This window comes from Phocoena phocoena, chromosome 13, assembly GCF_963924675.1.
Source record: "Phocoena phocoena chromosome 13, mPhoPho1.1, whole genome shotgun sequence".
Lineage (NCBI taxonomy): Eukaryota > Metazoa > Chordata > Mammalia > Artiodactyla > Phocoenidae > Phocoena > Phocoena phocoena.
Genome location: NC_089231.1, coordinates 89969108 through 89995485, shown reverse-complemented (window position 1 = coordinate 89995485; position 26378 = coordinate 89969108). Strand labels below are relative to the sequence as shown.

At 63.7% G+C, this 26378-nt stretch overlaps 1 protein-coding gene across 1 annotated transcript in view; it reads right to left on the bottom strand.

Moving 5' to 3' along the window:
* Positions 1-26378, bottom strand: part of FBRSL1 (fibrosin like 1) — an 82266-nt gene that overhangs the window by 27226 nt on the left and 28662 nt on the right. Inside the window, exons 3-5 of the mRNA XM_065889545.1 lie at positions 23166-23270; positions 20986-21021; positions 2494-2523 (exon numbers count right to left, since the gene is read on the bottom strand). Coding sequence (XP_065745617.1) covers positions 2494-2523; positions 20986-21021; positions 23166-23270 — 171 coding nt within the window. The remainder of the gene's footprint in view (positions 1-2493; positions 2524-20985; positions 21022-23165; positions 23271-26378) is intronic.

Sequence of the window (26378 nt, the reverse complement as noted above, 5' to 3'; positions counted from 1 at the left end):
TGCTGTGCCCATCAGTCCTTGGCCAGGCTGAGCTCGGAGCCACGGCCAGTGCGCGGGTGGGCGTGAATGCAGAGGAGGCCAAAGCCACGGCCTCTGGCTAGCCCTCGGTCACAGCCTGCTGGCCTCGGTGCTCGGGGTTGACGGCCCTGGGCAGAAGTTCTCGGCGTGCCTGGTCGGAGCTGCCATGTGGGGCTGTGCCCTGGCTCGGCCCCTTCCAGCGCCTGGTCTCCACTCCAGGGTCCTCGCTCCGGCAGGAGGGGTGGACCGAGGGGTGGAGGGTGAAACATGCCAGACCCAGCGCTGACCAAGGGGCCCCTGGACAGAGCAGTCAGCTGCCTCAGGGTCTCAGAAGCCCCTCCCCACACCCCCTCAAAGCAGCCCATGGCCTCAGAGAGCGTTTCCTGCAGGTCTGCAATTAAAGGAGGTGCTGAAGGTGACGGCCCAGCGCAGCACTTTCCCAGGTGCCGCGATCTAATACATTAAAGACATCAGGAGTGGGGCTTCCCTGGTGGCGCAGTGGTTAAGAATCCGCCTGCCAAGGCAGGCGACACAGATTCGAGCCCTGGCCTGGGAAGATCCCACATGCCATGGAGCAACTAGGCCCGCGAGCCACAACTACTGAGGCCTGCGCTCTAGAGTCCATGAACCACAACTACTGAGCCCGCGAACCACAACGACTGAAGCCCGTGCATCTAGAGCCCGTGCTCCGCAACAAGAGGAGCCACCACAATGCGAAGCCCGCGCACCGCAACGAAGACCCAATGCAGCCAAAATAAATACATAAATTTATATATAAAAAAAAGACATCAGGAGTGACAGCTCCTGCGGAAACGCGGCACCTGTCCCAGTGCCCACCGGCGGCCCGACACCCTGTCCACTCCCAAGACGGCTGAGGGGCAGCACTCGGGACCACAGACACTTCCTAGCTGCCCTGCCCTCTGGCCACCTTCCCCGGATGGTCTAGACCACAGCAAGGACTCCACACGGACCTTCTGGGCCCCTCGCCTTGGGCGGCGCACCCCCAGCCTCAGCCGCCCACACCTGCTCCTCCTCCGTTCGCCGCGCCACTCCTGCCCCCTCCCGGCCCGTGGGATGAACGCTCGCCCAGCCCAGACCCGTGCCCTACCTCACGAGGCTGGTCGTCCGGACCCCAGGCACCCTCAGCAGGCCTGCCCTGACCCTGAGCACCCCGCTAGCCGGCCTGGGTTCCTTCCACACTTGCTCATAGGCTGCTCTGTGCTTGAGCGTGAAGCCTGTACGAGCGGGGCTGGCTGTCTGTCCGTCCACAGCTCCCGCCCACGCAGGTCAGGACACACCACAGAGGCAGCAGCTGAGGCTCTCACACTGCACAGACCCCCCGACGGGACCACGTTCCAGTTCACAGAAACTTGCCTAGACGCCAGTCGGTATTCAGCTGCCCTTCCACCCGCCTCACACGAAGAGCCCTCATGCACACTGGCCCCGCTGCCTGGACACTTGTCCTCCTTGGTGCCCAGCGCCACCCCCGGGGGGCCCCACCCGAGGACGAGGGGCTCCACCACGGCGGCGCGGCCACCTCCTGCCGTCTCACCACCGAAGGCCTTTCAGGTGGGCTGCTAGCTCGTTCACCAAGGACGGCGTGCCCAGCCTGCCCGGGTTCCAGCTGTGTGACCTCGGGCAGGTTCCTTACCCTCTCTGTGCCTCCGTCTCCACTTCTACATCAGATGGCGACAGTCCCTGCCCCACAGGGCTTTGGGGTGGTGAGTGCCAGGCGCCTGCACCCGCTGGGTCTCACGCCTGTGCCTGCTGCTGCTGGGCGCTGCCCCTGAGAGCCAGTCCCGAGTGGCGCCCCCAGCTGCATCCCTGCCCACACAGAGCTCAGCACACAGTAGGTGCTCTGCAAGTAACTGCTGAGCCAAGGGCTCCTCCCCTTCCCCCAGGACACACAGGGCCCTGCAGATGGCCAGGACCAAGGCCTCCTGCACCCCAAGGGCCAAGGCAGGAGCTGCGGAAAGGAACGCGGAAGGATGCCGGCACCTCCGGGAGGCCCCTCGGCTGTCCCTGTGCTAACTCTCCCACTGCATAAATCCCGAGTTAGTAGAAACTTCATTGTTCCTGAAAAGCGGGGGGTAGGAGGGAATTGCGAGGGGCCAGGCGCTGTTGCTATTAGCGGAAGTCTCTGTTTTGGGGTGATGTTTACGGCCCCCAGCATGGAAACGCAACAGAGTGTGGCCCCCGCTCTGCCCACGGCTCCCCCATCCCAGGGAACCCTGGACTGAGACAGCTGCTGACAGGCCAGGAGCTGAGGCCCGGTCCTGCAGTCCCAAGGGGCCCGGGCAGCGTCCCAGGTCCCAGCGTGGACGTCTACCGCATCTGGTCCTCAGCCAGGTCGGGGAGGCGACAGTCACCCGCACAACCCACAGGAGAACCATGACCTTTCTGCCTGGTGTCCAGGGCCCTGCCTGCTGGGGTCCAGGTCAGCAGGAGGGGCAGGTGAGGGGGTGGAAGGCTTACCTTGTCATCCCCGTCGCTCTCGCTGTCGCACTGCAGTGGGGGGAAGAGAGAGAGAGAGGTGAGTCAGCGCCCCAGAGGCAGGTTGGGTGCTAGGGGCTGAGAAGGTGAGAGTGTGGGAGGGGCCTGGGCTGGTGGGGAGGGCCAGAGGAAGCGGCTCTGGCTGCCCCACGCCCCGACTCGGGGCCTCAGGTCTGGGATGGGGGTGTCCCCAGCCAGCAGGACCAGGGGCCCAGGCACCGGGAGCCGGGAGGGATCTGGGGGCCTAGGCAAGCCCTGGATGGGAGCTCCATCGAGGACCTGGGCAGGGGGCCAGTTGTGGGGGTAGGCGAGGCAGAGGTGAGACAGAGGAGTGCACGTGACCGGGCAGATGCAGGCCAGCACCAGCACGCCCCAGCAGGCCCGAGCTACCCGGTAACCCCAGGAAACACGTGGAGCAGCCCCCCGCCCCCTCAGGCTCCCTCCCAGGTGCTGAGCTCTCCAGGCAGCGGGGTTGCCGCGGTGAGATGCGAGGGGCCCCTGGCTGCTTACGAGGCCGAAGGACCAGGGCCCAGGGGAGGGACTTTGGGCACCGCCTGGGCAGGGAGACAGAGAGGCCCAGCCTCGGGTGGCCTGAAGGGGCCGCAGGGCGGGCGGGGGGCAGTGAGGGCTGGGACCCATGGAAGACAAGCAGTCAGGACAGCCTGTCCTGCAGGTGCTGCCTGGCGGGGTGGGGGCCACCTGCTCCCCCGCCCGCCCTGCAGATGCCCCAGCAGAATCCGCCCCACGTGGTAGCGCAGCTGGTTAAGGGAAGATTGTGAAAATCGTGCAAACAAATCCTTGCTTTCCATTTTCAGCGAGCAGAGCTTTAAAAAGAAACCACAGCAATTTCCCCCCTAAAAGAATATACACCATAAAGAATCTCTCCCCAGCAACTGTAATTGTGACACGTTTATGTCAAGTGAATTATGTTGCTGAAAATAAATCTCCCCGGGACGCACAGGAGGGTGATGGGCCCCAGGCAGACATGAGGAGGTGCTCCAGACACGTGCTCTTTCTGTGGGGCCCTCCACCAGACCCGTTCTGCGATCCGCCCTGGGGCGAGGGCCGGGGTGGGTCCAACGACAGAGTTCGCCGCGTTGTGGCGGCCTGCGTGTGCTTTATCAGGCGGAGAGTGACCCTGGGGACAGGGGGGAGCTTCCTGAGGCTGACAGCAGCCCCGCGGACCCTCTGGCCCCCGACCTCGCACCGCACCCTGCAGGGCCTGGCCCAAGACCTCCAGGGTGGGTGTCCCTTCACACATGGCAGAAGGGACCACGGGCCCAGTCTCCTGGCTGTACAACCACGGTGAGAGGCCAGGTCCAGCCCTCATGGCTGGCTGGCTCTGGCAGGGTGGCTGAAACCCAGAGACAGAGCAGGAAGGCGAGAAGGGGAGGTGGGAGATGAGGCTGGAAAGGCGAGTGGCCAGAACGTGCAAAGCTTCACTGCGCAGCGAGCTTGGACTGAGCTTTGTCGTGCGGCCACATGACCGGCACTTCGGGACGCTCTCTGTGCCAGGAGGGAGGGGTAGGGGGAACTGGGGGCTCGTGGCCTATGGGAGCGCGGCCTGGAGGGGGGCTGTGGGGGACAGGAACCCCTCTGATGCTGTAGAATTAGCCGAGCTGCCAGACACCCCCAATCAGGCCTCTTTATGCCTAACTAGCCCTTGAGGTGGAAACTGCAATCCCACCAGACCGTCAGGGGGCCGGGCCTCGGGCGCAGCACACCTGTCCCTTGGGCAGCCTGGAAGCACCCCTAGGCCTGGCCCTGCTCCACCCCAGGCCCGGTTTCATCCTTTCTGCGCTTTCGGACGGTGCCACTGGTGACAGCTAAATGATCTGACATGGAGGAGGGGGTGAGGGTGCTTTCCAGCGAGGCCACGGAGCCTATAATTAAGCAAACAGCTCACCGTTTTCAGGCTGCAGTGCAAATGAATTGACGTTATTAAGTCCCACTGAATTAACGTTGAGCCGCAATAGAGTCGGGATTGAATGAGGCAATTAATCAGGACAAAGAGAGAAAAAGAGCCCCATCTGTCTTGTGGGAGCTGCCTGAGTGGGGCGACCTTCACGGGGCTGTGCTGGGCTGGGCGGGTCCTGGAGGGCGTCATCCTGGTGTGGGTGCGGGTCTAGGCGGGGAGTCCACAGAGCAGGCGACAGCCCCTAGGCCCCAAGGGATGTGCTGGGTATGGTGGGAGCCCAAGACATGGGCTCTGGAGCAGACGCCTGCTCTGATGCTGTGCAGCCCTGGGAAAGTACCACGACCTCTCTGTGCCTCAGTTACGCTTCTGTAAAACAGAGCCAACAGCCCACCTACAGGATCGTTGTACAGCTTATATGAGTGAATACATGCAAAGCACTAGGACAGTGCCGGGTGTGTCCTCATCATGGTACACCGTGTGGTTGTATTTTCACCACCACTGCCACCACCACCACCATCATCACTCAATATTATTACTGTCTTCCAACTAGGCCAAGAATGAGGGTTTCCCCTTTGGAATGGCTGAAGGCCCAAACCTGAGAGTTTCAGGGAGGTGTCTCTCAGCCCTGGAAGTGCCAGCTCTTGCCTGACCCTGATGGCTGGTGACCAGGAAGGGAGCACTCCTTGGCCCAGATGAGAGCCCAGTATCAACTCTACCCTTCCCTGCTCGCCCCCAGCTCCAATCCCGCTCAGGAGGCAGCATACCCCTCTACTTGCCTACCAGTTCCTCCCAGCCTGGTCGAGCCAGCAAACAATGAACCAGTAGGACTACTCATCCGGGACCAGCCCCTCTGCCCATCCTTCAGTCAGCCCAGAGGGTTCCAGTCCTGAGTGCGTCTCAGCTCATTCAAGGGACCTCAGACCCCGTCAGCCTGAAGCCTGGGCCAGGTGACTCTGAATGAGTGGCTGGGGAGAGGCACCCCGCTGGGAGCTCAAGACCACCCCGTGTAGGTCAGAGGCAGATGTGAGCTCAGGGTCCCGCATCCCAAAGCCCCAAAGCTCAGCTGTTCCACGTCCCCGGCCACCGTGTCACTCACGCTAACAGATGTGACGTGGGGACGCCCAAGGCTTAACTGCGTGTCGTTCACGGATGTGATGTGACGAGGGACCCATCCATGGGTGGACGTGGCCTTGAGACACAGCGTGAGAAGCCATGAGCTGGATGAGGCTTTGCTTGGCCTAACTGGCCTAATTTTCAAAAAAAAATTCGCTGCCAGCTTCCCAGTTGGCGCAGTGGTTGGGAGTCCGCCTGCCGATGCAGGGGACGCGGGTTCGTGCCCCGGTCCGGGAAGATCCCACGTGCCGCGGAGCGGCTGGGCCCGTGAGCCACGGTCGCTGAGCCTGCGCGTCCGGAGCCTGTGCTCCGCAACGGGAGAGGCCACAGCGGTGAGAGGCCCGCGTACCGCAAAAAAACAACAACAAAAAAGAAAATTCGCTGCCAATATTTAAAAATCTGGAGATCTCTCATGAGACCCTGTGGAACAACATGCCCACATACAGCCCTGCCCAGTGCCAGGCAGGGCTCCGCTGGGCCCCCTCCCCGCCTCTCCTGACGTCCAGGGCCTGAGTGCTGGCCCTTGTCGCATGCTGGGGACGTAGCCCCCCGGCGGGTCCTGGAGCCCGGGGCTCCGTCCTGCCTTCACTCTCGGTAATGTTGGCTGCTCGTTTCACCTCTCTGAGCCTCAGTTCTTCGTCTGCCAAGACGGGGGGCCTCCGAGCTGCGGTGGCTTGGGGTTAAATTAGTCAGTGTGGGTGGAGAGCTCAGAGCACCAGCTGGTTGGCAGTCTGGGCTTCACAAGCGTGAGCCGCTGTCGTCGTCACCTCCACCTTCCTCAGTGTCACCCCCATCATCACCGTCATCTTCATCATCACCACTGTCACCTTCGCCGTCACCGTGATGTGCCCCGGCCCCTTCTTCCGTATCACCCGACCAGCCCTTGGAGGCACCTGAGCCATCCACGGGCCTGGGCACAGACACTGTTGCCGGACAATGCCTGCTTCCCTGGGGGCACCTGCACAGCAGGTCTGGAGAGCTTGGCCTCCGTCACCGAGACCCTTCCAGAAACCTGGGCAGCTACTTGCTTGGGGCGAGGGCGGCTCACGGGCCTCCACAAATTGACACAGCTGTTTAGCAGCCGCAGAGGCAGGCCTCGTTCTGCTCTCAGAGCGAACGTTAATTACCGCTGCGTCACAGCAGCGCTGAGGAAGGCTGCCTCTCCCACTCCCCAGACAAAGGCATGAAAAATTCATGGGCAGGGAGCCCTGCTGCCGAGCCTGTGCCCCCAGCAGACGTTCCAGCACCCAGGGCTGGGCCAAAGTCACCCCTGGGGCGGGGGCGTCCCTCCTGATCGCTGCGGAGTCTCCACTGTGCGACGGGGACACAGGCCGAGGGGCGGCTGGGGGGCTGCTGGGGGGCTGCTGGAAGGAGGTGTGAAACCGCCCCGGCCCTTCTTCTCACGCAGGCGGCCCCCCCTCCACCCAGGGGTCCAGCAGGCTCAGGGTCAGTGTGGCCTGGCGCTTGGAGGCTGGGGTGGGCCGGCCCCTGCCCAGCCTGCAGAGCTACTGGGGGCCGAGGAGGGCCGGTCCCTCCCCCCGGCCTGGGCCGGGCTCCCAGTGGGCACCGTCACCTGCAAAGGCCTGAGCAGCTGCAAACTGAAAAAGTAGGCGGGATCCGCGGTCTGCGCGTGAGCGGAAGGTGACAGGACGTTCTGTTCAGGCCACCTGAGCGTGGCAGCTGCTGGGCAGCCGGTGCTGACCCCTGCCCTGGGTCGCAGCCACGTGGCCGGAGGTGTGCCGGGGACGCCCGGGGAAGCCCAGGTGGCACCAGTCCTCGGCGTGGGCAGCGCTCGCTGGGCATGTTCTCGTGGCTCACGTGTGCGCCAGGACCTGGGAGTCGTGCTCCGAGGCATCTCACACATGAGCACCTGGCACCCTGTCCAGGGCCGCTCTACCCTAGCGTGTCCTGCCAGATGTCCCACTAGGGTGTGGCACCCGAACAGTAAGGCGACCTGCCACGGGGCCACGTGGGCCCAGGAGCGGTGGCTGTGTGGACAGTCCGTGCCTGCGCTCGGGGCTCCCGCCCTTGGCCTGCACATCAGCTCCAGCTTATTAAACACTCTGCTTTTTGGAGCCGCTTTGGAAGAACTGGGGGACAAGAGAGGGGCGTCACTGTCTGGGGAGCAGAGGGACCCCAGCCCGGGCGGAAGTGTCACCTTCGTTTCTGCTGCAAACGCTCTATGGGGATGTAGAACACATGCCAATTAAGCGATTCAGCTAAAATGCAGAGCCAGATGAGGAGCTGTGAACCCCTGCTGGGCAGTGGGCAGCCTGGGAAGAGGCAGCGCTGTCTGGTTACGCTCTGCAGTGGGAGGGCCACTTCTCATCCTCATATGCGCACCTCCAACGTGTAAAGGAGCACCGCGGCTGAGGGTTTCAGCCAGGCACCCCCTGCCTGTCAGAAGTAGACCCTGGGGGCCCTCGGGGGCGGGGGTGCCAGGAGGGCAGTGCTGGGGCCTCCACTGTCTCATCTGTGGAATGGGGTGCCCATCGGGTTGTCGGGTGACCGGCTCTGAAGTGCTGGGAGTTGGGCACACGGCTGGAGAAGGCTGGCACCAACCTCCTTTCAAGGGCGGCCGCAGCCACCAGTGCTCACCGTGGCATAAGCCCACTTCACAGATGAGAAAGCAGAGGCTCAAAGGTTAAAGGGATTTATTTGCGGCCACATGGCCACTGAGCAGGGGCCGTGAGCTGGGTCCAGGCCCCAAATGGCCCTGTGCCACTGTCCACCTGCCCTAGAACCCCAGGCAAGCCCTGGGACCGCAGGGCTGGCAGGAGTGGGCGCAGAAGAGAGGCAGAGGCCCAGAAAACCACAGGGCACGGGGCTGATGCTGTGTTTGCTCACTGGGCTTGCTTCCACACACTTCACTAGGCCCCGCCACAGATCTACCTGCTTATGGACGGGGAAACTGAGGCAGAGCGGTTGGGAGTCCTCCTAGGGCATGGCTGGAGGGTGGGTGAGCAGGGCTCCAGAACCCACAGTCTTAACCTGGCCCATGTCGTCAGGGCCCCACGCCAGCGACTCCCTCGTGGTGGCCAAGACTGGACTGAGGTCCCAGTACTGCCCCTCAAAGAGCCCCTGGCCCCCTCGGCCCAGGAAGTCACAGTCGGCCCTGGTTAGCTAGGCGTGATGCCTGGATGGCGGACCCTGAAAATCCCACTCTTGTTTAATCAGCTAAGTCACTTTTTGTGAGTGTTTAGGCTTTAAAGCGAAACAAAGCACTAATTGCTCAATTAACGAGCAATTAAGTTGCTGCATCCTAACAGCCGGGCGCCGACTGCCTCTGTGAGCAGAGAGAAGGTGGGGAGACCACCGAGCAGGGATGCGCTGTGGGGACGCCATCCGTCATGGGGTGGGCGCAGCGGGGACAGAGGGGCCCGAGTCCGCCTGGGCCAGGCGCTCAGCCCACACGGCCCACCTGCCTGCCCCGGGCCCCTCCGGGCCAGGAGGACTGAGCCCCGCAGCCCGTTCCCCTTTCCCCGCTCCTGCCTGAGCGCCTGTGCCTCGCCGGCCAGGAGCTGGAGCCAGAGGTGGCAGTGGGTGGAGCCCTGGGGGCCACAGCGGCGCCAAGCCTGGCTGAGAAGAGATGGCCCTGCAGCCTGGCCGAGGGTTTCGCGGGGCCTGAGAGCCGGTGGGGTGGGGGGCTGGGGCCCCTCCTGCACTTTCAGACGCGGCTGAGAGCTGCCTCTGAGGGAAGCCTCCGGGGACACGGTGCGGGTCTTGCTGGCAGCCCGGCTTCATCCCAGGCCCCAAGTCTGAGCTGTCGCTGTGGACACCGCGGCTTCCAAGCGGCCAGCGTGTGGTCTGTCTTCAGTGGGGAGAGTCTGGGGTGGAGCCGGTGCCCAGTGAGAGGGGAGGCGGGCACAGCAAAAGCCGCCCCTCCCAACCCGCCAACCTCAGGGGGACCTGGAACAGAATTCCAGGCCTTCCCACGCCTGGCCTGTGCGACTGGCCTGCTGCCCCGCCCCCCACTCCCCTGCCAGGCTGGCCTTCCCTACCCTTCCCTGAGCTGGGCTCGGGTGCAGTCCTCCACAGCTGCCTATGCAGTCCCGACCTCGCCCTGCAGCCATCTTCAGTTAGTTGCTAATTTGTTTATCATCAGCCTCCTTCCAGTGAAACCCAAGTTCCCTGAGAACAAAGATCTCATTCTGGGACTTCCCTGGTGGTCCAGGAGTTAAGACACCGCGCTCCCAATGCAGGGGGTACGGGTTCAATCCCTGGTCGGGGAAATAAGATCCCACATGCCACGCGGCAAGGCCAAAAAAAAAAAAAAAGTACAAAGATCTCATTCCTGCAGTCTAGCGCGGGCAGGGAATGAGTGACTGACTGAATGACTCGGGGGGTACACACAGCCCCGGGACAGCAAGGGGTAGGGAGTGAATGAATGAATGACTCGGGGGGTACACACAGACCCCGGACAGCACGGGCAGGGAACGAACGAATGAATGACTCGGGGGGTACACACAGACCCCAGACAGCACGGGCAGGGAACGAACGAATGAATGACTCGGGGGGTACACACAGACCCCGGACAGCACGGGCAGGGAACGAACGAATGAATGACTCGGGGGGTACACACAGACCCCGGACAGCACGGGCAGGGAACGAACGAATGAATGACTCGGGGGGTACACACAGACCCCGGACAGCACGGGCAGGGAACGAACGAATGAATGACTTGGGGGGTACACACAGACCCCGGACAGCACGGGCAGGGAACGAACGAATGAATGACTCGGGGGGTACACACAGACCCCGGACAGCACGGGCAGGGAATGAATGAATGAGCATTTGGATGACTTAGGCCCTGACAACTGGCCGCTCCCACCCTCCTCCTCCCCTCATGAGGTCTCGAGGGTCGGTATCCAGAGGGTGCTTTGGGTGTCACACAGAGTGGGGCTCTGCCTGTGCTGGGGGCCGTACCCACAGCATTGCCTAGCACCTCACATAATTCTGGAATGTTCTGTTAGACAAAGTTCACAAAGCTGACACCCTGCTCAGTATCACCAGAGCCTTGACCCTGTTACGAAAAACACAAAGTTACTTTTCATTTTATCCCGGTGCAGCTCCCACAGATACCAAGGAGAACTGGGGCATCTCCTCGTGGGTAACTTTTCCAAGAGCGACGAGGACGCACTGCAAACGCCCCATGGCCTCTGCTCTGCGCATCCACGCCAGGACTCAGGCCTGGCACTCACATCATGAACGAGTCATTTTCCCCCAGCAACTTCTCTTCCCGTCAGTTTCACCAAGGGCCGAACTCTCTGCTTTCTAATTCTGTGCTGGGGTTATGTGGTCCCACCGTGAGGGGCGATGCAGGATGCGGGGACAGGGGGCGCGGAGGGCAGCCCCGTCCTTCCGGGGAGCCCTCCCTGAGCCCTCCGCGCAGCAAATCTGCTGCCTCCAGACGGGCCAAACGTGTCTATCTCTGCAGCCCCCATCCTCCGCTCTATGCCTCATCTGTCCCCACCAGCAGCTCCTGGCAACAGAGCGGCAGCCACATCACTGCTCAGGGCCAGGAGTGACACCCGCCTCATTCCCGGGGCAAACGTGACGTCCCCAAATCTCCACAGGCCTCACGGGCCACCAGCTCACCCGACATCCCCCCGCCACTGGCCGGCCACATTGTGACTGTAATTACACCTGCACGTACACACGAGTACTCACGTTGTCGTGTACACGCACACACCCGTACACGTACTTGCACACATGCCCAAGCACACACACACACTGACACACAAATGCTCACGTGATGGCTAGGGTCCCACGCACTCTATTCCCCTTAGGAACGCCAATGCCACAGGTACCCGGAGAGGCCGGGCCCCTCCTCCGAGCCTCTCCTCGGATGGCACCCTTGGACCCCGAGCCTCAGGGCACCCTCCACATCCTCTCCCCTTCCTGCTTCATCCCGTGCAATTTTGCTGACACGACGCTCCTTTGACTTGCTTCCCCTCTTTCCCATCTGCCCCTCCCTCCATGGCCTCCTCGAGAGCGGGGATTTCTGGGTTCTCTTCAATCCTCTGACCTTGGGGCCTGGAGTGGTACCTGGCCCACAGCGAGGGCGCCACAAATACTTGGGGACGGCCAGCAGTCACCGCTTTAGGACCCACTTCTCGCCCACCCCCGGCCCCGCCCGAGCTGCAGGGGAACAGGCGGGGCCTTGCTGCAGCTTTCGGCTCGTCTCAGGGGCCTCGCTGGGGCCTGCTGGGTCCAGTCCTTCCTCCACACCCAGGACGGTGGGTCACACCAAACCCGCTCTCCCTTTTCTCATCAGCGGCTCTCCCCGCAGCCCTCACTGGGCTGGAATAATGAACGATCCCATGTCAGGAATGAATAAAAGATGGCCCCTGCCACCCGCCGCTGACCTTTTTGGAGTCGACTGTATTAATATATTCTCCTGTTGTCAGGCTCAAAGCGCTAACTGCCTTATGAATTATTTATCAACACAAAAAGTCTTAACCAGAACGGTGTTAACATTAATTCCTAACCTTCTGGGTTCTGGCAGCCCCGCCTGTTCCACATAATTGAATTTCACTCCCAGCGGCCTGCCTGTCACCCACCCGCTCCACAGCATGACCGTCCCTCCAGCCGTGGCTCCTGGCACATGCGGCCGTGGCCTTGAGGGGTTCCCTAGAGCGTCGGCGTCCAGGCTCTAGGGACAGGACCAGACTGGACGAGAGTCCTTGGCTCGTGCGAGGGGGGAGGGGCCTCCAGGGGCCTGAATTGTTCAGGGTCTGCTGGCACCCCAGGCTGGGTCAGGAGGGGCGGGTGCCCGCCGCATCTCGCCTCTGCAGCCGCCCCTCTGCAGCCGCCCCACAGGCCGAGAGGGGCGGGACGAGTGGGACCAGGGGTAGAAGCTGCCGCCTGTCCAGAGGGGCGGGGGAGGAACCTGGGGAGGGGGCTGTGGTGGCCCCCACGAGCCCTCCCAGAGCCCACCGCAGAGTGACCACGCTGCCCAGAGCTGGGCCTCACCGCCCCCCGCCCCACCGCAGGCTGCGCTCTGGAGAGGTCCGCAGCCAAGCGCCCCTGAATGCCCGCCCTCAGAAACGCTCATCGTGAACGCTGCTGCCCTAAGCAACTAAGTCAGGGCAACTGGTTACTTAGCAACCATGACAAACACACGAGTGAGAAGCAGCTCGCTGGCCTGGCGAGGGGCGTCCTGAGGCGGCACGGCCACACCGCAGCGGGCATGTTCTCGGTCGCCCTCCCATCGAGGGCAGAGGCCCATCCCCTCCCCTCGGACCTGGGCTGGCGTGGCTGAGCCGACCAACGGAAAGTGGCACACGTGCCACCAGGCCAGCCCCAGGGCTGCCTTGCCCCCCGGGAGCCCCGAGCCGCCCCACTATCCCACAGGGAGACCCCCGTGGAGGGCCTCGAGCTGCCATGGAGAGGGTGGGTCTGTGCCCACCCAGGAGCCAGGAGTGTGAGTGAGGCCACCTTGCGGCCTGCCGCCCAGCTATGGGGGCCGAACGCCCAGAGCTGAGTGCACAAAGCAGTGGGATACGACAAGACAGCTCTGGGGGCCGGTGGTTTCTAGAATGTCCCAGAGCCTTCCACATGGAGAGCAGGGGAGGGGAGGGACCCCGTACGGAGGCCAGGGGCTCGGCAGCCGGATGGAGGCGCCTGCAGGGCAGGGGCTGGTACGGTGTCCGGGGTAGCTTCTCCTGGCAGTGCCTGCTAAGTGCCCAAGGGGGGCCCAGATCCAAGGCCCCCTGAAGGCCTGACCCCGCAAGGCCAGCTGCGGGTGTTCTCCCGTCAGCGGCTCCGTAACGCTGGGCGGGCTGGTGCGTGCGTCTCAGCTCCTACCTCTGCAGCGGGCTGATGCCTCTTCGTGGGTCTGCTGCGGTTTGAAATAAAATAATGGGGGGTGGGGGGAGCCTTTTAAAGATGGTTGCAAGATGCCACGGAGACTTGAGGTTTCCTCACGAATGAATGCTCTCTTGCCACTAAATCCGACCCTTGCTCAGATAACAGCACAAGATACAGACGGGTGACACCCATGTCAAACCCGAGGCCCGGACAACCCCGCCTGAAGCTTCAGGCCCCCAGCGAGCAGAGGGCCTCCCAGCCTCCAGTCCGGCTTGCTGATCACTCCCCAGAGCTCCCGTGGAGCCACCCACCCAGAGGACTGCCAACGCCTGATGTGTTTGGGCAGCTGGGACGAGCCTTGCTGAAGCCATGGGCTGGCGGGCCCCTCCCTTCCTCCTTTCGGGCCCCTGGCGCACCTGCACCCCAGCTTGCATTTGCCCTTGGCCCGACTTTCCTGCTGGCTCTTCCTGGGATGCTGCCCCCAGATGCCCTCCGCAGCAGCCAGCACTCTCTGGAAGCACCTGCCGCTGATGTATCTGCTTTCTCCCACCATCTCCCCACCAGGGCAGGGACCCCAAGACTCGCTATCCTGTGCCCCCAGGGCGGGCGGCGCAGAGGCCACAGGCCTCAGTGGTGCCCTCGGCAGACACGTGGAGTGTGACAGCGACCCGCCACACGCAGAGAGTAAGAGCAGGCGCCTGGCAGGCTCGCGGCTTCTCCCCGCAGCCCTGTGGGGCGGGTCCCGGGGCTCCACTGTCTTACAGATGAGAAGACCGGGGCACCAGGTGGCACCCAGCCCGGCGGCTTCACCTCCTCTCCCGACCTGAGACCCTGCTAGGCCCTGCCCAGCGGGCCGCTCAGCCCCTAAGGCTTCGCAGGACCTCGGACTGGCAGTGCAGCCTCCAGGCGGGCAGGGGCTAGTGGCCTCTGGCTCTGCCATCCCTGCTCCTCCCCTGATCGACACCTGGGGGCCACACTTGACCTTCCTGGAGGTGGCTCCAGCGTGTTCCTGATACAGCAGAGCTAGGAGCCAGAATATTCACCAACCCGGAGGGCCAAGCCGTCCTGCCGGGTCAAGCGCCCAGAGGACAAGGGGCCTGGGGGGCCCAGGGCTCCCAGAGGCAGGTGGCTGTCCAGGTCTGTGCCACCCCAACCTGACTGTGACCCGTGGGGGCTCTGAGACGGCCTCCCCGCAGCACACGCTGGGGCGCTGCTTCATGAGAGGGCAAGCAGCACACAGCGGCGGGGCGGAGGGAACGATGCGGGCTCAGGGCCAAGAGGTTGGGCCAGGGACCCCCGGGGAGCACGGGACGCCTCCTTCTCCCACCCCAGCGTCTGGCCGGACAGAGGGTGGCTGCAGGAGGTTTCCTGGCCGGGAGGCCGGGTCCCCAGGACCCCGGAGGGGCCCAGACGCTGGAGCCCTCAGGGGAAGGGCACGCTGCCCTGGCCTGCCTGCTGTACACCCCGTGCCCCGGCAGGCTGACCTCTGTGCGGGACAGCAGAGTCAGGGGCCAAGGACCCGGCTGCCTGCAGAGGATGGCCATAGACAGACGGGCTCAGAGTGCGCCCATGGGAAGCCCCGGCAGGCAGACCTGTCAGATGCACACGGCTCCACTCGGGGCCGCTCGTGCCGGTAAAATCCCGAGCCCTTGATCGCTCCTCCTACACCAGCACCCCGTGTAAAGCTAGCACCCACCCCCCATACCAGCACCCCTGTGCCTGCACCACCTACGCCTACAGCACCGTGCAGGTCACCTGCTTCTCTTATTTATCACTCTGTCCCTCTCTATCTGGGGCCTAGACCCCTCTTAGGAAGAACCTGCTGCCCCCTGCCTAGAGAGGCCCCCCCACCCAGTGCCCGCTCACAGGAAGCTGAGCAGAGGCCCTGAGGGCCATTCCGTTCCTGGTGCCACATCCACCGACCCAGGTCAGCGACGAAGAACGGTCCAGCTGTCCTGGGCGCTCTCCCTTCCTGGCCCTGGCTCCCAAGGCGAACACATCACGGTCTGCTTCCCTGGGAATAACAGCCATGGATGTACCCACATGCCTCATTCAGAACCCCTCACAACTGGTCGAGGAGGCGGTGCTGACCCCCCTGCCCCAAGCCAGGCCAGGAGAGGTGCCGGATGACAGGGGCAGCGGGACACAGGCTCTCCATCAACCCACAGGGAAGGACTTCCGTGTCCTCTGCCTGGTCGAGCGTGGGGCACAGCTGCACCCCAGGACCCTGAGAGGCGGGCCAAGTGAAGGACAGACGATGGAAGGATGGACGAACAGACGGATGGATGTATGGGCAGACGGTGCCTCCTGACAGAAGGCCGGCTGGGCACGGGCTGGGGTTGCCTCACAGGTGAGGACACTGCCCACCACACACCCGCCGTCCCTGGCGACCCCTTCCCAGCGGGCGGCTGAGGACTGTCCTGTGCTCGGAGGTGGGACGAGGATGCAGTTCCCAGCTCCAGGGAGAGCCTGATGGACTTTTATTGCTTTTGTACAAATTACGGCTGCTCGGAAGTGGCCCGAGAAGCAGGGTAACGGATGTTGTAAACCCGCCTCATGAAGACGGAGCCTGCCGCGGGCTGCGAGGGGGGCAGCGGGGCGGGTTAGCGGAGGCCCGGGCCGCCAGAGCGCGCAGGGGGCGCCGCAGGGGCTGAGGGCGCTGAGCCGCTCCCGCGGTGGGCACGGGGGCAGGCAGGCCTCAGGACGGCCCAGGGGCACCCCGGGTGCCTCTGCCAGCCAGCAGGACTCTGCCGCTCGCGTCCACCGGCCCTCCCGCCCCTGAAGGCTCACGAGAGCCGAGTCCCCCGCCACGTGCTGCACCTCATCTCAGCCACGATCGCCCCTGGCTTACGGGCAAAGCTAGCAAGCGACCTGCAGGCGGCCAACCAGGTACCCCGTCCCCGGGGGCCACCTGCTCTGCCCTCCCGAGCCCCAGACCGGGGCTCCCAGAAGGCAGGGCTGTGCCGCTCGCTCCTGCCAGAGAGGGTGGCGGGGCAGAAAGCTGAGTGTGGAGCCGGGAGCCCCGACGAGCACGTCCGGGAGGAGGGCCGGCAGGAGCCACAGGGCGGCGGGCGTGTGCACACGCGGGGCACGGGACACGGCCCTGCCGTCGTGGCTAGAGCGCAGCTGGCCTTGGCCACCGCCGCACCTCACAGGGCTGCGCGCGGGCTGATGCCAGCTGTCACACGCGCGTGCACGGCTGACTTCCCCAGCGGAAGCCGCTGCGCCCCTGAGTGTGAGAGGCCTCGTCAGAGTGGGGAAGGGCTCCGGTTAGTGAGCGGCCTGTGCTTCCCCAGGCTGCCCAGGTGCCTGCACCCCTCTCGTGAGGTGCTGACACTCTGACCAGAGAAGGGAGGCATCCACAGCCTCTCCCCACGAGCCTAAGGGGTGCTTACGACGACACAGCCTCAGGAAGCCACGCCATGCACCCGGAGCTGAGGCCACACCGTCACTGCTGCTTCCTCCAAGCTCTCGGGACCCTGGTAACCAGCCACCACGCTGGAGGAAGCCCAACCAGCCCGCCGGGGGAGGCCCACGTCAGAGGAACTGAGGCCACCAACCACGAGCTGGCACCAAGCCCCAGAACGGGGAGGAAAGGAGCCTCCCGTGACCCCCAGACGTCGAGGTGTTTCCTCGACAATGAGCCCCGGCGGCCCCCCTCCCCGCCCCTCCAGACAGACGTCCTCGGCAACAGCTGGCTGGGCACAGCGCCAGCCTGGGCCCTACCAGCCCTCGTGTCGGCTCTGTCTGGGCCACGCCAGCTGCTAGTTTTAACTCTGCCCTACTGCCCAGGCTCCGAGGGGAAGGGACAAGCCAGGGGCGCGCCACAGGCCGCAGCAGCCCCCTCCGTGGCCCTGGGGCAGGGCGCCAGCTGGGCCTTGACACGTCTTATTCGCCCACTTGCGCCAGGAACGCGAGGTGTGGAGGTCCCTGCGACCCGGGGCTGGTGCTGCGGGCAGCTGATGTGAGATTGGCAGGCTCTCTGCAGCCCAGCCAACAGCTCAGAGTTCATTTCCAGAAACCCCCTTGAGGCAGTCATGCCCATCAGCTAACCATGCCTCGTGCATATGTGTGTACGGGGGCCACCCTGGCTGGTTTGGCAGGTGGGGTCCCGCCCGACCCAGGCAAGCCTGGGCATCCTGGAGACCAGGGTGCAGGCAGGTGCCCCTTCCTCCCAGCCCTCCACCACTCTACTGGGAACCAGAGTTAGAGGCTCACTTACCACCCCCGCACTGTTCCCGACACACGACACACGTGGGCCCCCCGGCAAGGGCCGCTCCCTGTGTGTGCGTGTGTGTCAGGGCCGCTCCGGTGTCAGGGTGAGGTGGGGAGGCCTTCCCGCCACGCCAAGCAAACTCCTCCGCAGCGCTCACCACCCCCACAGGGACGCTACGCACCCCCGGGGCAGGGGCCTTGGCTGTTTGATTCCTTTCCAGCCTGCCGTGAAGGGCGGTGACTGGTGCAGAGCAGACGCTCAACCCAGGTGTCTTGAGGGGAGGAGGGAAGAAACAAATGCACCCAAGCCCAGGGGAGGGCGGGAGGACGGCGGCTCAGCTGAGACTGGCCAGTGAGGGCGGGAGAGGTGCCAAAGGCAACCAGCTGGGTGCTGTGCCTTGGGCTCAGGCGGGCGAGGTGGCGGGCAGGCTTCCTCCCATCGGTGACAAGCAGGGGCCGGGGGCAGGCGGGGCTGCGCGGGAGGGGACGGCAGGGACGCCGAGGTGTGGCCAGGGCTGGGGGTCCCTTAGCAGAGACCCCTCCTGACAGTGGGCGCTGCAGCGGCTTCTCTGCCCCCGTGCCTCAGCGCCCTCATCTACAGGGTGGGCAGCCATCACCAGGATAACAAAGTCCACCCCGAGGGTGGTGTGGGACACCTGCCCGGGTCACCGCGGCGTCACTGCCGCTTGGCGTCCTCCGCTCCCGTCCCCGGGCAGCACACTCGGGGTGGGGGCAGGGCCAGCCTCCCGCCCCGGCGGGAGTCTAGATACTCATTTCTCTTTAATACAGGAAAGCCCCAAGTCCCCTGCTTCGGCGGGAGACGAATCCTCATGTCCTTGGTTGCAAGCAGTCAAATTAGGAAAATCACTTTCTAAGTAATTTTATGGCACTAATGAACCTCTGATGGCGGGCAGGGGAGGTTGCACTGAGCTTTCGGGACAGACGCTGTTGAGGATGAATGATAATTGGGGATTTGCTGGGGATAAATCTCGGCAAATTAAACTTTTTTAAGTATGGTCTATAAACCAGGTCAGGTGACAAATGCCCCCCCCTCCGCCGCCCTGTCACCTAGTATGGGGGTGGGGGGACGCTGTTGGGGAGAGGCAAGGACAAGTGTGACCCCTGCTGGGCCTGAGGCCCCAACTGCAGACACGCACAGACGGCAAGGGACACACAGGCCAAGGTACACACCTATACGCAATGCCACGTGGCCAGACACACACACACACACACACGTACTGCAGAATCCCAGTTGTACATGTACAGATGCACCCGTGCCACGTCCGGTCACAGGCTCCCAGATGGACACTTACATGCAGACACACACGTGTGGCACACACCCACCTGCTACATACATAGACACATCCGGGCACCTCCAGACAGACATGCGAGAGGCCAGGACCCAGACACACACACAGATGGCCAGAGAGAAACACGTAACGCTTCCACGCGCAGGCGTGCAGCCGCATGGCCACACAGAGACACCGCCTCAAGGCACGTGCATGTGACCGACATATGTCAACACACAGGGGTACACAACACACACTCCCCTTTCACTGAGAGCCACACACAGACACGGCCCCCAACCTGAGTGGCACCCTCAGGTGTGTCTGAGGCCTCCACAGTGAAATCTGGGTCTAGAGGCAGGACTGCAGCCGCCCTGAGCTCAGCCCAGCTGGCCTCCAAACCCCAGCCCCCTGTCTCCTGGCAGAGCCGCCTGCCTGCCCCCAGCCCCGAGCCGCTGCCTGCTGGGGAAGGGTCCTCTGGGCCCATTTCCATTCCTCCAGCTGCAGGGGCAGCCCCACCTGCGACCATGCCAACTGGGCAAGAGTGCCACCTGGGCCGGGTTGACCACGCATGCCCTGCAGTGCTGGCCAGCACACGTCAGGGACCTGCAGACACATCTGCTCACGCCAGGGCCTGGTGCGCACACGCAGGCTGCTGCAGACATGGCTCAGGAACCCCACGGCTGAGCAGCAGGCTGGGCCCCTGCCCGTCACCATCTGTCACCCCTGTGCAGCGGCGGTACGGAGCTAAGCTGCAAGCAGCTGGCATGTTAATTACAGGTTCTTCTCCAGGAAACATTCAAAGCAGCGTTCTGGGGAGAAACCACGAATGACACATGGTGATTTGGAAGCAGAAGGGCCGCCCAGCAGCTCTGGCAAGGAGACTTGGGGCAGGGAGACCCCAGCCGCCCCGGGCATCTCAGAGCCAGCGGGAGGCTCCACACAAGGCATCCCTGGGCTCAGCCTCTCGGGACTCCTGGACCCTCTGGGGCCGATGCAGGCCGGTGGGTGTTCTGGCTCCCATTACCATGCCAGCTCGCCCCCATGCCGACCTGCCCACACTGCCCACCATCTCCCACAGCCCTGGTCCTGGCCCAGCTCCTGGCTTGAATGTCACTGCCAACACAGCTCCAGGGGAGGCTGGTGTGTCAGGCCCGCCCAGGCCCACGGGAGGAAGGGACAGCACGGGCCACCAACCATGACTGTGACCACAGATGAGAGCACCAAGGCTGCCCAAGGAGGGCAGAGGCCTCCCCAGGAAGACACCCCTTGGTGGCACCCGGGACCAGCACCCAGAAGTGTCCAGCCCCCCAGGTCAAAGGCTCGCAGACGCTATGGCCTGGCCCGGGGTTAGAGGCAAAAGGCAGAGCTGCCTGGGCCGGCGGACCCTGGGGGTCGGGGAGCTGGGGGAGAGGACGGCCAGGGATCCATGGCTGTCCCTGCCCCCTGGGGAATTAATGGGCTAATTACACACCCTATAAAAAGCCCCTGTGATTTAGAGAGGCTGCCTGTCAAACCCTGGAACTCTGGAACTCGCAGTAAATCAGGGGCTGCGGGGATGAGGCGGGCGGAGTCCAGGCCCCTGCCCTCCAATGAGCCAAAACGGCTGTAAATCCGCAGAAATGGCTTTTATGGAGCTCTGGGTTTTATGGTGTCATTAACAGTCCTCCTGATACTCAAGAGGAAATGAAGTCGTGAGGAGGGGGCTGGGGGACAGGGACGGGACCCCCCTTGGCTGGAGTATCAGGCGGCAGCAGGCCGTCCCCCTCCTGCCCTTGGGCCCCAGACGACAGCTAAGGGGCTGGGGCCTCATGCCCCGGTCCAGACTCTCCGGCCCGGCCGAGTATGGTCCGGGAGATGGGGTCAGGGTGCTAGGGGGCAGCTGCTCCACGGGTGGGACCCCTGACACCAAGCGCTGTCCCACAGGACCCAGAGGCAGAGTGTCCGGCCCACCCACACTCCTCGCAGGCCAGGACCCCAGGAGGGATGCTCCCTTGCAGCCTCTGGCCCCACCCCCAACCTGCACCGACCCCCCCCCCCCCTCCAGCCTGGGGGCAGCGCCTGGCACAGTCGGGACTCCTGAGGGCCGGGGTGTGGGGAGCAGCAGCAGAAGCAGGGCGGGAGACTTACGGAGTAACCTCTGCCTGAGACCGCCTGCGCCGAGCTCTGCAGGGAAGGAAGAAGGACAGTCAGGAACCGGGGGCAGCCCCTGATGGCCACCCTCTCCTCCGAGGACCTGAGCGGGCAGAGACCGGCAGCCCCCTCCGGGGTCTTTGCCGGCACTCTGGCCTGGGGCCACGCCGAGCAACACGGAGCCCAGATCAGCCTGGGGCCTGGCTTGAAGACCCACACCAGGAGCCTTCCACCCCCAGACCTGGAGATGTGGTCCAGCCCAGCGGGGTCTCCCCACGTTCCTCGGGGACGGGCTCAGCCCTTGGCCAGATCTCAGCCCCTCCCAGAGGACCAACCCCACCTTTCCACACGGGGTTCTGGGCCAGGGGTTGACCCCCTCTCTGTGCTCAGGTCGACCTTTCCCTCACCACCCACGAGCCTCCCAGGTCACAGGGTCCAGCGGGAAGCCTCGGGAAGCCTTCCTGGAGGAGGAGCTGGGCAACTGGGGCCTCAGATGTCAAGATGTGGGGGTCAGCTGTGGCCTGGAGGCTGGCAGCCACCCCAGAGGTCCTGTGAGGGCGACCCCAACAATGCTTGACGGAGCTCCCTCTGGTTCAAAAGGGCATTTCGGATCCGACGGGAGAGACCAGTCAAGTGCATTTCAGCAGCTCCCCAGGGCTGGCGGTGGTCACCAGGGCTGAGCCCTGAGGTCCAGGCGGACAGGACATGGTGACAGGGCAGGTGTGTGTGCGGGGGACATTGGCGCAGTCAGCGAGGGTGGGCTTGTCTGAGGTTTGTGGGACCCACAGACCAGGGTCCAGACCGCACTGAGGTCCAGATGCCAAGATTCTTCTGGGAGGGGTGACCACTGCAGCCCGGGCCACTCTGCTCTGCTCAGCTGAGGCCAGGCCACCCCTCCCCTCCCCGGGCAGCCCCTGGGGTCTGCCAGGCCGAGCTCACCGCAGTGGGGGTCCCTCACCAGCAGGGGTGGCCCAATCCCAGGCCCTGCTGATGGGGTGGGGAGGGTGCCATAATTGTCCCCAAGCTTGCGCCCTCACGCCGCCGGCGCTGTGCTCAGAATCCGTCTCCGTTCGTTTACCCCGGCTGGCAATTAGAGGAGTTCGAACTAGGGCAGCCCCCGCGGCCCCAGACAATTACCAGCCTATTTTCCCATCTTGTGGCAACAAGATCGGAGCCCGGCCTCCCGTGCCCGCCCTCCCCCAGCCCCCATTTAAATGATAATGAGAGACGACTCGTTCCATTTAGCCCTGCAGAAAACCCATCTCTGCTCTGCGGCCACTTCTGCAGCTGGGGGTCAAGAAGACAAAGGCCTCTTCCCGAGCAGCGCCTCCTCCTGGGGCCCCTTCTGCCTGAGTCCTCCCTCCCCCTGGGGCCCCTCTGTTCCCACCCCTAGCCCTTACATCACCTGCCCATCCCCTTCTCCATGGTCCAGGGAGACCCGGGGGCCCTGGAGGGCTACCCAGCACCCCCACTGTGGTGGGCCAAATCCCAGCGGGAGCTCCTGTGTGTTGCCTGCCTGGGTCATCCGCACACTGGGCCCCAAGAACACCCACCCCGGGACCTGAGCTCAGGGACCCGTCTTTTAGGCAGGACACCGAAGGGTGTCCCCAGACCCAGGCCAGCTTGTGCCTCGGCGGCGCACCCTCCCCTCCGCGTGGCCCCCAGTGTCTGCCTCAGCAGCGAGCTGGACTGCTGGACGCCCATGCCACTGCCAGCCCGAGCTGACAGGCTGGTCCGCCTGGGCAGGTGGGAGTGCTTCCAGCTTGTTCCCTGCAGTTCCAGACCGGCTCACCGGGCCAGGGACACTCCCCCTGCCCTTCTTAATAAACACATCTGTGGGAGTCATTCCCCATCGACATCCCTGCCGGCTGCCAGCCTGGCACCAACCCCGAGCCTGCCCCCAGCGGGATGCAGGACCTGCACCCCAGCATGGTCACCTCCGTGGGCCCCTGCCAGTGCCTCATGGCTGCTCCTCATTTAAATCCCTCCTAACGGGGAAGCCCTAATTAGTGAAAAATCATGTTTTAATGAAGGCAGATGCTAATTGTGAGCACAAAACCCTCAACTGAGACTCCGGGCCCCTAAGCAAACGGCTTGCAGTGTCTGAAGGTTGGGGGCTGGTCTGGCAGTCGCCCCAGGGACCCAGAAATGCTCCGGTGAGCGGCTGGGCTACTCACGTCACTGAGCTGGTCCCGAGAACTGCTCCTCCGGGAGCTGGTGGCTTCTCGGACGCTGTCGCCGTCACTGTTGTGGTCGCCCCCTCTGGACACCGTGACCTTCATCTGGGGAACGGGAGAGACGGGCTCAGCAAACACCCTGCAGGGTGGGGCCGGGGCACAGCCAGGCTCGGCCTCCTCCCCGCTCCGCGACCCGGTCCCTCTGGGCTGAAGCCTGGGGCGGGGGCACCAGGGGCACAGCCAAACACTTACAACCCACTACCGCCCATTCCTACCCAGAATGGGAAAGAAATGCCTCAGAGGGCAAAGGGCGGGCACTCAGCGGCATAAACTGCTACCAGCTCTGTCTGTCCTTTCCTCCCGCTGGCCCAGTGGACGGCTGTAAAGGGTCCCGGATGGCAAGCGGGCCAATGGGCCGCCCTGCCCTTTTCCACTCCACCAGGGCCGGTCACGGGGCGTCAAGACAGGCCGGCGGCAGTTCACCCCCGCTCCCGGCATGCACGTCACTCCCGGGCCTCTTCAGTCCTCACCACCACCCAAGGTGGGCAGTCAGGGCTGCAAGGTCTGCAGAGCCACTCCCCGCTGTGTGTCCTCGGGCCATTACTCAACCTCTCTGTGCCTCAGTTCTGTCATCTGCAGAGCGAAGCAAGTAGTACTCACTAGGACAGGTGCTGCCATGTCATATATCTGCCAGAATTTCTGTAGACCTGGTGGGCCCTCAGCTCTTTGCTCCTCACACAAAAGCCCTGTTAGATGCTCTGCGCCCACTTTACAGACGAGGAAACCAAGGCCTAGAGAGGTTAAGTGACAGTGTGGAAAGTGGACCCAGAATCCTGCTTGCATCTTTCTTTTCACTCGGAAATAGTTTCAAACCTCACAAAACTGTGGGGCAGGGATGCACATCACAGCCCCAGACCTCCACCCTCCCTGGCCCAGGAAGTCACCACCCCTGAACCAGGCCAGCCTCCACCCATGTCTTGCCAGCTCCTGGTGCCCTCCTGGCAGGACCCACTGAGCTCGGCCATCCCACCACCTCCCGGTCTCTCCAGCCTCCCTGTGTTGGAACATTCCCACAGCTTCATCTGGACACGCACCGACAGCCCAAACCTTCGTCTGCGTGTCTGACGTCTCCTAGCAGCACACCGAGGCCGTGGTTTTCGGCCTGCACGCTGCCTAGCAGCCGATGACCCCTGCTCCAGGGGCGGCCACTGTCCCCGTGGGGCAGCTTGGGGGCCGTGCAGGGCGTGCGAACGTCCTGTCCTCCTATCCACCCCCAGGCCTCCCAGCCCAGCGCACAAGCTCGCGGAGCTCAGGAGTGCTCAGAACCTGCACCACGACGGGGTCAGGCAGGCCCAGTCCTCCACACCCAGCCGTTTTGTCATAAGCATCCTTCAGCCCCAGAGACCCCAGGCAGGGCGGAAGGTCAGGACGGGTCAGCAGGGCGCACCAGCTATGCTCTGGAATATTCTCGAGTCCCCAGGAAACCCCTTATGGCCTGCGCCCTTCTTCCTGCAGACCCCAGGGTGGGCTCAGCCAGAAGCTTCTCTCGAGGCAGCCCCTCAGAGCCCCTTCCCCAGGGCCAACCGAAGCCCTGAGATGGGGCACAACTCCCCAGAGCCACAGGCCCTACATTGTGTGGCCAGCAGAGTATAATGACAAAACAGAACCAGTGACCGTCCACAGCCCGGGCCCTGGGTGCAAGGACCCAGGGGAGGGCAGCCCTCTTGGGAAGCTAGAACAGCCACAGCCGGGGGGAGCCCACGCCTCAATACCACCCTCGCTCCCCACGGCAGGCCCAGGGTGGGGGTCCAGTCCTAGCCCAGGAAGGAGCACCCCCGCCTCGCTAGCTCCATCGTGCTCAGCCCGGCGGTGAATGCGCAGCCCCTGGGCCAGCGCTGCCTCTTCTGACTGTGCTTGAGCTTGTCTCCTCATCTGTGAAAGGGGGGTGCCGACAGAGCCCTGCGCAGGCACTATGGGGGTAAGAGGTTCTGCTTGTGAGCCGGAACCCTTCTCCAGCACCGAGAAGCCACCAGGTGTCCCTGTTGCCCCCAGTGGGCTCTAACTGCCCCGCAGGGATGGGCCTTTCTTGCCTCTGGACCCCGTGACAGGTCTCACCAAAAGAAGGGAATATGGGAGCCTGGGGGACCTTCCTCACTGCCTTGCTGGTAGGGAGCCTCTGCAAGAAAACAAATGCCCTAGTGCAGTGGTTTTCAAAGTGGGGTCCCTGGACCTGCAGCGGCGGGACCCAGGAGCTTGTTAGCAGTGCAAGTGCGCACTTTCAGGCCCCACCCCAGACCTGCTGCGCCATCGGGCCTCTGGGGGATTCTGCTGCAGCTCCAGTTGAGACTCACAGCTCTGATCCTTAGTAATCACCCCCATGAGCCCCACATTCACTGCTGCGGGACAGTATTTTGGGTTGGGCTCAGAGCAGGGTCCCTGCCCAAGAAGAAGGCTGGACCCAGGGCCACCGCAAGGACAGGAAAGGCCTGGCGCAGGGCTGCTGTGCATAGTTGCGCAGGTTGCTCACTGCACAAGGACACCCAGCGAAGCGGGAGGGGAAGCAGAGGCTAAAGAACAACCCCCACACAGCTGAAATGGGAGGAGGGAGCATGCCACAGTCCACATCATACATTCACACAAGTTGTCTCCTCTCTAAGCTGGGCCTCAGAGAGGATGCCTTATCCTGACTCCTCGGTGGTGCCCTGCAGAGCGGGGCAGGCTGGGGTCTGTCAGCCTTCCTCAGGCAGTTGGTTTTAGCTCTGAAAGCCCCATTTCCCAGAAAATCCTGTAAAACTGAGTCCTGTGCCCTGGGAACCACCCCAACCCTGGACTGGGATGGCTGGTCACCTTCTCTTCCTAGGCCAGGACCCCAAACAGCCCAAGCTCGGGTCTGGCTGTCCTGTAGCCTTGTCTGCTTCCTAGCGGCTCAGAAATGCTGCTAGCCAGCTATGCCAGAAGGCCAGGGATGCCATGCCTCCATTTCTAGCTGGAGCTGGAGAGATAACATCGGATTCCCTGGGCACTGATTGTCCTGGGAGGGCAGCTGGGAGCCCCTGTGCCTGTGCCCACCCCTGGGCCTTGTGGTCTATCCATCTGCCCATCCATCCATCCTTTATCCATCCATCCTCCCTTCCACCTATCCACCCATCTAGCCACCCACTCATCCAACCATCCATCCATCCATCTTTTCACCCTTCTACCTATCCACCCATC